The sequence below is a fragment of the Aquarana catesbeiana genome, linkage group LG02, assembly GCF_042186555.1.
Source record: "Aquarana catesbeiana isolate 2022-GZ linkage group LG02, ASM4218655v1, whole genome shotgun sequence".
Classification (NCBI taxonomy): Eukaryota; Metazoa; Chordata; class Amphibia; order Anura; family Ranidae; genus Aquarana; species Aquarana catesbeiana.
The window spans coordinates 151,588,735-151,601,030 of record NC_133325.1 but is presented as its reverse complement, the minus strand read 5'-3'; the positions used below and the strand labels follow the sequence as shown (position 1 = coordinate 151,601,030).

The window sequence follows — 12,296 nt, the reverse complement described above, 5'->3', positions numbered from 1 at the left end:
GGTTTCTAGCACCAAGTGGCCCCGACATACAGGGGCCCCGACATACAGGGGCCCCAAAGTCGGGTCGCAAAATGTCATTCTCTGCTGCAGAAAAGTGCTTGACATTTTGCAACCCGACTTTGGAGCCCCGTATCTCGGGGCCACTTGGTGCTAGGAACCCCAAATTTGGATATGTTGTAGTGCTAGTTCCACTGTGGGTCCCCAAAGTCGGGTCGCAAAATGTCATTCTCTGCTGCAGTTTACCATCATATTTCTGTGTTTTCTGGTCCAAAAAATAGGGTTCCTTTAAAAACGTAAATGCGGTACCGGCGTTTAGCGTCTGAAACGTGGAAAACTTTTGCGCCTGAACCCATTTTTTTGCTTCTTGAAAAACGAGGTTAAACACAACTGCCTAAAAACGCCAAAAAACGAGATTGTGTACATGAACACATAGGATAACATTGAATGAGTTCAGGGGCAGTTGAAAAAAGTGTCCAACTGCCTCTGAACGCGCATTTAACAGCGTCTCGTGTGCATGAGGCCTTAGTCCTTTTGACAAGAAAGCTGGTATTTTTGGTTGATATATCCTCAGCAAGGAGGGTTTCGGAATTGGCTGCTCTTTCTTGTAAAGAGCCATATTTGATTATTCATGAGAACAGAGTGGTGTTACGCCCTCATACAGGCTTTTCACCAAAAGTAGTTTCAGGTTTTCACCTGAATCAAGATATTGTCCTGCCATTGTTTTTTCCAAAACCATGTTCCAGGGAAGAAAACTCACTACATTATCTTGATGTGGTGAGAGCAGTGCAAATCTATTTAAAGGCAACTGCTCAGATTCGTAAGACTGATGTCTTATTTATTCTGCCAGAAAGTCCTAAGAAAGGACAGGCAGCGTCGAAATCCACTGTCGCCAAGTGCATTTGGCAAGTTATTATTCAAACTTATGATTTAAAGGGTAAGATTCCCCCTTTTCAAGTCAAGGCACACTCTACCAGAGCGGTTAGTGCTTCTTGGGCAGTGCGTTACCAGACCTCCATGGCTCAGATCTGCAACGCAGCAACTTGGTCTTGAATACATACATTCACAAAATTTTATCAAGTGGATGTAAGGAAGAATGAGGATATCGCCTTCGGGCGCAGTGTGCTGCAGGCAGCAGTAGAAGTCCTCAGGTCTGGGGGTGCCCTACGGGTTGTGTCTCCCTCCCCTCAAGTAGCATTGCTAAGGGATGTCCCATTAAGTAATTAAGGCTCGGTGTCCCATGATGTACGATAAAGAAAATAGGATTTTTATAACAGCTTACCTGTGAAATCCTTTTCTTGGAGTACATCATGGGGGACAGAGGTCCATCCCCTCTTTTTATGGGGTTTAAGTCAATTGCTTGGCTACAAAAACTGAGGTGTTCCTGGAAGGAGGAGGGGTTATATAGGGGAGTCAACTTCCTGTATTGGGTACACCAGTGTCAACACCTAAAGGTGGCCCATAACCCATTAACTAATTAATTAAGGCTCTGTGTCCCATTATGTACTCCAAGAAAAGGATTTTTACAGGTAAGCGGTTATAAAAATCCTATTTTTTGCCTTAACAGCAGGCCCTGCACGACAACCTACTGTTGCTGCCATGTTAGTCTGTCGTACCTCTGGGATCTCTCTAAGCTGAAAATCACTATAGTAGGCACTGCTACTACAATGATCACTACCTTCCGGGTCCTCTGCCGAGCAGCTGCCCTGCTGCATTTTGAACACAGGAGGTAGCCCACTTGGCTTGAGTCCCATTCAGAGAATGCTCTGCTTTTTTTTCCCCACCAAATTCAAAGCATTCTCTGAACGAGGGGGAGAGTGTGAGGTCATTGCCCCACCTCCACTTTATGCAGTCAGAAAACCCTTTACGGTTATTGTGAAAATGTGAAGCGATGTGGCACCTGAGCGAGCCGCCACATGTATTCATTATGCAGCAGGCCAGCCACTTGGCACAGGATGCAGAAGCTAGTGGAGATCACCAGTAGCCATGTCCCACAGATATGCTATATGCATGTAACTGTAAGGAGCAAGCACAAATTAAAAGCGCAAAACCATAGCGCAGTTAAACCCTTTAATAAAAACATACACACAGCAGAAAATCCATTGCAATCATATGGAATAGAGGAAACTCAGCAGTGTATCACAACCACAGACCTCAAGATGTAGCACAATCACATCCACAAGAATGGGGGAGATCTTCGCGGGATGGCAGATAACCATTAATAAACCATAATCTACAGGACTGTGTTTTTTTTTTTTTTTTTTTTTTTTTTTGTTTTTTTTTTTTTTTGTTTTTTTTTTTTTTTCACTCGTGGGCTGTAATCCACTCCAGGAGCTTGTGTGGGCAGAAGAGTTGCAGGCTGCTGTAGCAGCTGGAGCTGAAACCGCTTGCACATCTTGGAGAACCTTTCCGCCTCTGGCAGAGTAGCAGGAATTGCCTCAAGGCCAAAGAGAGAAACCTCAAGTGTCCAATATATTGTAGAATATTGAACAATGTCAAGGCACTGTCACACCCATTTACATTTTTGTTCCTCTACCCTAGAGGTTTCAGAAGCTGCAGTAACCATAAGTCCAGTACACCCGTTTGCACCTTCACATACTGACAAATTTGATTTGCTCCGATCAAGTTGGACTCCCTTGTCCTGTGCATTGCTTATTGCAGTTTTGTGTATTTTCATGCTATAGGCATTGTTCCAAGCTGGACCCAATGTATTTTTGTAAAAATATCCATACCTGGAATTCTCCTTTTTTAACCTTGTGGATTATGGATTTGACCAGGAAGCTTATGGATCCTATTGTTGTCCAGCAACTGGAGCTCCTGCTGCAAGCTCTGTATTTCTGTGTAGATGGGAAACTGGATCTCACGTTTCCTCTTTTTCTCAAGGGAGTCACCAGTGGGAAGATTACCCTTTTTAGCCTCGGCAACAAACCCTGGACCCCTAAGGCTTCCAAGTCCTTCTCGCATTGAGGAGATGCCCTACAAGATTATTTTGGTTCTATGAAGTTTTAATAATAAATCATAAGTGTGTTATTCAAAGGCTTGTTTGAGAGATTTCCAATCTCCTCCCCTGCCTCGCTTCATGCTGTCCACCTTTCCCCACAAATACTTGAGAGCCTGCTGTGGTGCAGCTCCTGTATTGGAGTGTTGCCTTCCTGGTCCGAGAATGGGAACAGTTTCAGGTGCTCTTTTCCAATCTGTTCGCAATTCTAAAAGGCCAACAAGATGTCCACCTGATTCTGAATTCAAAGGCTCTCAATGCCTATATGAGAGTGCAAAAATTGTGTGGAATCTGCATGATCAGCCATTTCCTCCCTCCAGCCAGGGAATTTCATGGCATCTGTGGACATAAAGCATGCTTTCCTATTTCTAATCTTTCCTGTGCACCAGTGCTTCTGGTATTTTGCTGTTGGCACCCAACACTACTAGTTTGTGGCCATTCCCTTTGGAGTATCCACTGCACTTAAGGTTTTCATCTGTGCTTGTTCTGCTACGCTCTCAGGGCATCCCTATTCTGGGATACTTGGATGACCTACAGAAATAGATCAGACCTGGTCAGCCAGTGTTCAACAGTTCATATCCTGCAATGGCTTGGATGAATTTTGAACCTTCAGAAATAATGTTGCATGTTACACCCTAAAAAGGGGTGTACCATGTTTAAAAGGTGAACTTTTTCTTTAAGAAAATAGGATGCTTGGCATGCCATAAAATCCTTTTCTTGAAGTTCATTAGGGGACATGGGTCCAGTCCACTCCTATAACTGCTTGATACAAAAATTAGATACTTGGGATGGTAGAGTTTTAAATAGAATTGTATGTTCTCATTTGATTGCTTAAGTCTATATTTTGTTTGCTTTTAGCTGATGAAAAAAGCCTGTACAAGAGAGATGTCAACCCAAGCCAATGGAGTGCTCCACCATGTACTGAAGACTGGGATAAAGGTATATGAATTACAATATTAAAGTTACTGTTTGCATACATCAGACTTTAGCCTTTCTTTTATGGCCAGGCACAGAATGATCCGTTTGCCTTTCAGCAATAGTTTCCAACTTGTATGTTTGAGGGTAAGTAGCTTTCAATGAAGGGAAAATACAGTAGATAAGCAAATTCATAATCTTCTAATTTTCTCATACCTGAGTAGAAGCAGTTTGTCATCTGAGTTCCAAGAAAGGAAGCTCTGTGACCCAATATTACTAATTGAAGGGGCTTCTGTCTTGTTAAAGGAGCTACAAAACATGTTAAAAACATAGTTTTGAAGTATTAATCTTTCTTATGCCTGTTCACAATTGTGAACAGAACAATCTTTGATGTTTTGGCTGTCATGCTACAATTCATAATAGAAAGCCCATCATTGTGTAAAGGGACCGTTCACACCTATGCAACATGCGATAGGACAACTTCAGAAAAGTTTCAGGTGATTCTTTTTAGGGCTGCAACTAACGATTATTTTCATAATCGATTAGTTAGCCGATTATTGTTTCAATTAATCGGATAATAACCTGAAAAAAAAAAAAAAAGTGTGGTGTATAATTTAATATGTAAAGTTTAAAAAAAGGCAATTTATTCTTAAAAATCTATATGCAGTGGTAAATATAAATAACCAACTATATGCTTAGGGAGCAAAATCTTTAATCCACTCTGAGAATAACAGACAGAAGAGATGTACTGTATATACTATTGGAGGTTGAATCTGGTAAAATATCATCAGACACAGAGCACATTTTTTATTTAGACCCCTTTCACACTGGGGCGCATGTAATGTGCCCTGCTCCCACATAATGTGCCCTGTTCCCACATAATGTGCCCTGCCCCCTGTAATGTTCCCTGCCTCCTTGTAATGTGCCCTGTTCCCATGTGCCCTGCCCTCATGTAATGTTCCCATGTGCCCTGCCCCCTGTAATGTTCCCTGTCTCCTTGTAATGTGCCCTGTTCCCATGTGCCCTGCCCTCATGTAATATGCCCTGCTCCCACGTAATGTGCCGTGCCTCCTTGTAATGTGCCCTGCCTCCTTGAAATCTGCCCTGCCCTCATGTAATGTGCCTTGCTCCCACGTAATGTGCCCTGCCCTCATGTAATGTGGCTTGCCTCCATGTAAAAGTTTACTTTAAATGTAATTGTAATGCCTTTTATTACCTCCAGTCTATCAGCCTCCACCTTCTCTGGGTTCAGATGCTGATCTTCCCTGTACAGTCTTTAAAGTATTTTTTTTAAACAGCACACATGTTATACTTACCTGCTCTGTGTAATAGTTTTGCACAGAGCAGCCCCGATTCTTCTCTGCTGGGGTCCCCCACCGATGCTTCTGGCTCCTCCTGCCTTCAGAGTACCCCAATAGCAAGCTGCAAATTATAGTATAGCATGCCCCTATAGCAAGGTAAAAAACTTCTACCTTTTAGACAAGAGATTTGATGTAAGGATTCAAGTGGGATTGGTATCTGTGGAAGATTAGGGTAGTTAGTACTTTCTATGATTAATTTTTTCCAGGCTTGTGCCGACGCTAGCATGGTGGGGGATAGTGCGGGAGTCAGTTTAGGAAGGAAGGGTGTACTCATCACCCAGTATTTCAAATTTGGGCGGATCAGTGACTGACTTTCTATTGTAATCCATAATTTACATGGTTGTGGTTGGAACCACTCAGTAAGCTGTTCCAACACCGACGCAGTGTGGTAGTCTTCAAATTCAATGGTGCCAGAGCCTCCCGCTAGCTTATGTTTTAAGAGTTTCGATTGAGCACACCGAGGTTTAGATCCTTTCCATATGCATTTGTTGAACAATGTGTGAAGGGATTTAAAGAAGTACTTGGGCAGGGGAATGGGGATAGTTCGAAACAAATAGAAAATTTGTGGCAGGTGGAACATTTTGAAAGCCGCTAATCTGCCTGACCATGAAATTTCTTGTTTAATCATAGGTTGAGTTTCAGTTTGCAATTTAGTAAGGAGTGGTTTATAGTTGGCCGAGAAGAGGTGTTTAACCGATCTAGTGAGTTGAATACCAAGATATGAGATACTTTTATCTGACCAAGCGAAGGGGAATTGAACTTGTAATAAGTTTTTTGTAGTGGCGTCTATTTTCAAGTCTAAGATATGGGATTTAGTAGTGTTTAATTTATAATAAGAGACTTCTCCAAACCAGTGAAGTAATTTGTGGGCTTCCGCTACGGAAGAAGTGGGGTTAGTTAGAATTAGGATGACGTCATCCGCAAATAGGCTTATTTTATGTGAGGTTCGACCTATCTTTAATCCCGTGATCAGCGGATTTGAGCGTACATGTTCTGCCAAAGGTTCCATCATCATATTAAAAATAAGAGGTGACGGGGCATCCTTGGCGTGTACCATTTGACAACATGTCAGCCGAGTAAACTTGTGCAGAAGGATTAGAGTAAAGAGCCATGATTGCCCTATAAATGTTGTCTCTGAACCCAAATTTAAGAAGTACTCTCTGTAGATATACCCAATGGACTCTATCGAATGCCTTCTCTGCGTCTAAAGAAAGCAGCAGAGAAGGCGTTCCAGTAGCCTCTGCATGGTGTATTAAATTGATCATACGCCTAGTGGCATCAGGTGCTTGTTGCCCCTTGGTGAAACCTGACTGATCTACATGAATGAGGAAAGGCATGAGCTCTAATAAACGTCTAGCAATAGCTTTAGCATAAATTTTGACATCTAGGTTTAGAAGGGATATGGGACGAAAGTTCTGAGGTGATGTCGGTTCTTTTCCTGGTTTTGGGAGTGTAATTATTAGTGCACTCAATGATTCTTTGACAAACATGGAAGATGATGCTGCATTGTTACAAAATTGGGTGAGGTATGGTATCAGCGTTTTAGAGAATTGTTTAAAGTACTCCCCTGTTAGGCCGTCAGGTCCCGGTGCTTTCCCCGACGGTAACGCAGAGATTGTTGCGAGAATTTCCTGGTCAGTGAAGGGGGGCGTTTATGGAGTGTAGTTGGGCTTCGGTCAACTGAGGGAGTTTTATTTGGTGCAAGAATTCATCAATATTTTCGCTGGAGGGTTGGTTCGTAGTGACATCGTTTCTAAGGTTATAGAGGTCACTGTAATAATCGCTAAACACGTTAGCTATATCTTGTGGGTTGGTCAGTTTCTGTTTAGTGTGTGGGTGAATCAAATGGGGTATCTTAGTTTTGATTCTATTGCCCTTTAGACGTTGTGCCAGTCGTTTGCCTGCCTTATTAGATGTGGAGTACGATATTGCTTTAAGTTTTCGTTGCATATGTTCGAACGAATTGAGAAGTAGTGTCCTGAGTTCCTGTCTAAGGGTGAGTAGTTGGGCCAATAGGGTGGAGTTCAGTTTGGATTTGTGGGCTGACTCAAGGTTAGTAATTTGTAATGTCAGTTCATCAATACGCTGAGTTTTTTTCCGTTTACAGATAGAACTTAGTTTCAATAGTACACCGCGGATCACCGCCTTATGTGCATTCCACACCACGACAGGGTCACCCACCGAGCCACCGTTAATGTCAAAGTATTCTTTCAATTGATTTTCAATTTCCTGTGAGTAGGTTGGGTGTTGTAGTACATAATTGTTTGCTCGCCATAGGAATACATTCCTCTGGTGGCCTGTGTCATCAATGGAGATTGTGATCGGGGTGTGGTCTGACCATGTCATGTCATGGTGTGGATCGCCGAAGCATTAATTTTTTGTAACAACCACTTATCAGTAATAAACATGTCCAATCTTGAGTACGATTTATGGTGTGGGGAGAAGTAGGTGTAATCCTTTTCAGAACCATGATGACATCTCCACACATCATAAAGATCCTGTGAATGAAGGAAGCTCTTCAGTGGGGACTCTCGTCTTTTGTTTGCCGAAGTGGTATCCATATGCACATCCGCAACTATATTAAAATCTCCACATATCAGCAGATGTCCTTGTTTAACTGCTTGGGCCTTTCGCAAGGTGTGTCTAATGAAACGCATTTGGTTGACGTTCGGTGCGTAGATATTCAGAATGGTATATGTGACCTTATTTATAGTACCGATCAATGTATCTGCCTTGGGGGTCAGATATAGTTTGGGTCAGGTGGAGGTCCACTGTGTTTTTTATGGTGATGAGAACCCCTTTTGTCTTGGACTCAGAGGTAGCATGGTAGATATGGGGGTATTTGTTGTTGCGACAAAAATCTATCGAATTGGGTAATAGGTGTGTCTCCTGAACACAGACAACATCGCTTTTCAGCTTGTCAGACGTTTGCCAAAGGGAGTGCCTTTTTGCCGGGTGATTTAGTCCTCTGGCGTTGATCGATACTATATTAAGTGGCATGGTCTTAGGTTGGTGACCTGTTTTGTGTTAGGTGGGATGGGTAACACTTACAGTTAGTAGAAGGTCGACTGTAGATATAGTTGGTGAAGGTTGTCTGTTGAGGAGGTATCTATGGATATTAAGGTGTCGTAGGCTTGCAGGCTTGATGTTCTATCAGCAAAAAAATAAGGTAGCAAAATAAAACAAAACAAACAGTAAGTCAGGTCAAAGTGTGCTAAGTTGCAGAGCTGGTGTTTTCCAGCTAGTTATGCTATACTTCCAGTATAATACGGAGCGGCAGAATGCAGCTGAATCAGCTATGCTGCAGTGGGGGAGAAACAAAGTTAGTAACCGAGGAATAGTAGTATTAAACACTAAGCATTAAGCTGTGAGGAAGAAGATTAGTTGATACAATGGCCCCAGTATATTCAGGTGTGGAATTCGTGCTGGTATCCATTGGGGTCTTGGTACCGACGACGGTGCGGGTTCTTTCTTTGCGGCAAGGGTGGGTTTCCTTCTTTGGGGGGTTCTAGAATGATGCCCCAATCATGTAAGAGTCGCATTCCCTTATTCAGGTCTGTGACAGTGTGAATGGCTCCATTTTTGGAAATGAGCAGGGTCGCGGGATAGCGCCACTTGTACACAATTTTATGATTATGGAGGCCTTTCGTGATTGGGTTTAGGTTCCTCCTAAGTTGGAGTGTGTATTTGGACAAATCAGGATACAGCTGTAACTGTTCATAAGGACATGGCAGTGGCATTTTTGACTGAGCTTCTGTCATCATTTTTTCCTTTACATGAAAAAAATGAACCCTCATTAACACATCTCGTGGTACGGAAGCTGCGAGGTGTGGAGGTTTGGAGATCCTGTGAATCCTATCTATAATGAGGTCTCTAGGCGACACATCAGGCAGGATAAAATGCATGAGGTCTCTGGCGTATTATGAGAGATCTGCAGGTGGGATGTTTTCAGGGACCCCCCCTTAGCTTGACGTTGTTGCGTCTAGAGTGGTCTTCCAAATCGGCCAGCTTGGCCCTGACCCAATCCTGCTCCTTTTTAACTTCTGTGTAAGTGTCAGTCAGATCGTTCAGTGGTTGTGCACTCTGCCATACCTTTCTCAATGGTAGTAACCCTTCGATCCATGTTTGTCATATCTGTAGTTATTTTATGGAATAGGGAGGAAATGTCTGTTATTAAGGAAGTCTGTAAGAACATTAACATGTCCTTAAGTGTGGTGTCCAGTACTGGCTGCCCTGTGGTGTGGAATGATGCCATGGAGCTGTGTAAGGCCTGGCCGGACTGCAATGTGTGAAAAGCCTGGGCCTCAATTCCTGGGGCTGCTGCTGAGGTGAATGCTGGCGCGGAGCAGCCATCCGCATCCTCGCTCTAGCCGGGCTGCTAGTGAGGGGGTCAGTGTCAGCATCTTGGGCAGGAGACAGGGGAGCCGCTGTGCTTTCTAATTCTCCCTGCATCACGTCAGGGAGATCTGTGTAAGCCTCCCTCGTTCCGGGCGGGCTGCTGCCATCTTGTGCCCCACTAAACTCTATCTCCGGCGGGAACACCAGCTTTGTCAGCATTTTCGGTGTGTGGTCACTCAATATTTTGCGGGACATGGCCGGTATGCTGGGAATTCCTAGAGAAAATTTTGAGCCGGTTAGCGCCGTGTAGCGGGCCTGAGTTGCTCCGTTATACTTCCTCACTGAGGAGCTGTCCCGCTATGCGTCCATCTTCCTCGGCGGCTAGCCACGCCCGAGAGTGCCTTTTTCTTTCCCACGAGCCTCCCTCGTTTCGGGCGGGCTGCCGCCATCTTGTGCCCCACTAACCTCTATCTCCGGCGGGAACACCAGCTTTGTCAGCATTTTCGGTGTGTGGTCACTCAATATTTTGCGGGACATGGCCGGCTGGTATGCTGGGAATTCCTAGAGAAAATTTTGAGCCGGTTAGCGCCGTGTAGCGGGCCTGAGTTGCTCTGTTATACTTCCTCACTGAGGAGCTGTCCCGCTATGCGTCCATCTTCCTCGGCGGCTAGCCACGCCCGAGAGTGCCTTTTTCTTTCCCACAGCGCCAACACCTATCCGAGCACGAGGGGTATATGACATGGAGCACGTCCAGTGTCAGGTACCAAAAATAGAGGTTTTTGTATGAGTTCTCCTTATAGAGGGTACAGTAGGAGCTTTTTGCCGCCTGAGACCAGATTGCCCGCCATGTCCCCTCCAGGAGCACCTCCCCCAAAACTTTTTCCCAACGGAGCATTTACGCATGTTTGCCGTGGGTGGTGATGGAGTGAGAGTTAAGCAACCGGTAGATATCAGCTATCAAGCCTCGGCGTGCTGTACCTTCTAGGATTATGCTCTCAAAAGGGGATGGGGCTGAAATTTGGAGGTTCGGGGTAATAGACTGTGCATAATGACGTATCTGCAGATATCCATAAAACTTCTGACGAGGCAAGTCATGTTTTGTCTGTAATTGGGCAAACGATAGCTTTCTTCGTGTCCTGGGGTCCACCAAGTGACCCATATGAAAAAGATTCCGTGTTGCCCAAGGAAGACACATCTGGCGTGTTAGACCGGCAGGCAGATCCGGGTTATAGAGAAAGGATGTGAGGAGTGATTGCTCTGAGCTAAGCCCATGGGCATGAGACAATCTTCGCCAAAGCGACCTGAGTAGGGTCATTGACCCCAGGAGTCTCCGAGTCCACCCTCGCATTCGCACTCCAGAGCAGGCTGTTTGGATGTATAGGAGTTAGCCATATCTTTTCAATTTCCACCCATTTATTATATGCCCGTTGGGGAAACCAGGAGGTAATAGCCCGCAGTTGAGATGCTTGGTAATACTTCACCAAGTCAGGAAATGCCAACCCCCCATCCGTTCGGGATGCTACTAGCACTGAGCGGGGTATCCTGTGTCTCTTGTAGTTCCAGACAAAGCGCACCAGGTCTGCCTGAAGCTTCCACAGTTGTCCATAAGGGACTGGGATGGGCAATGTCTGGAACAAGTACAAAAGTTTGGGGAGAATGGTCATCTTTACAGATGCCACCCTGCCCAAAAGGGAAATATGGTGGGTTTTCCATTTTTGTATAAGATCTCTTATTTGGCGGAAGAGGGGTGGGAAGTTTGCTTGATATAAGGATGCGTAGGATGGGGTAATTTGAACCCCTAAGTATTTCAGGGCTGAGGTCTTCCAATGGTAGGGAAAACACTGCTGTAGATGTTGTACTTCTACATCCGGGATGTTAATTGGGAGTGCTTTTGATTTGGATGCATTAATTTTGTAACCGGAGAGGGATTCGTAGGTTTCCAGTTCGCCGTGTAGATTTGGTAGTGATATTCGAGGTTGAGTAAGGGTAAGTAAGATATCGTCCGTGAACAAAGCTAATTTGAACTCCCTCCCTCGGACCGATATCCCCCGTATATTCGGGTTTCTGCGAATGGACGCCGACAGGGGTTCTACACATAATGCAAACAGTAAGGGGGAGAGCGGGCATCCCTGACGGGTACCGTTCGCTATCGAGAAAGTGGGGGGCATAGCAAAGGGGTTCTTAACCTGGGATGTGGGATTTGTGTACAAGTGTTGGATGGCCCTCAAAAGAGCCCCCCGAAAGCCCATGTGTCTTAACGTGGCGAACAGGAAGGGCCAACCAAGGCGATCAAATGCCTTTTCTGCGTCCAGCCCCAAGACCAGGGACTCTTGACCCTCCCTGTTCGCCACATCTATCAAATTAATAACCCCAACCCCGCTTGGCGGAGGGGGACAAAGGCTACCTGATCTTTATGTATCAGGGATGGCAATATCGCATTCAGGCGTATAGAGAGGAGTTTTGTAAAGATTTTTAGATCGGAATTTAGGAGTGCTATTGGCCTTTAACTAGCGCAAAGAGCAGGGACTTTATCCGGTTTTGGGATTATTGTGAGGAAGGACCTCTGCATGTCAGAGGGTATAGGTGTTTGTTGGAGAAAAGCATTAAATAATTTATACATGTGTGGCAGAAGAATAGGGAGAAAAGTTATAGTATTCATAGGGAAGTCCGTCAGGGTCTGGGGATTT

General features: G+C 44.6%; 1 protein-coding gene across 1 annotated transcript in view; it reads left to right on the top strand.

Moving 5' to 3' along the window:
- Window positions 1-12,296, top strand: part of LOC141127322 (gametocyte-specific factor 1-like) — a 191,605-nt gene that overhangs the window by 133,702 nt on the left and 45,607 nt on the right. Inside the window, exon 6 of the mRNA XM_073613637.1 lies at window positions 3,854-3,934. Within this exon, the coding sequence (XP_073469738.1) occupies window positions 3,854-3,934 (81 nt within the window). The remainder of the gene's footprint in view (window positions 1-3,853; window positions 3,935-12,296) is intronic.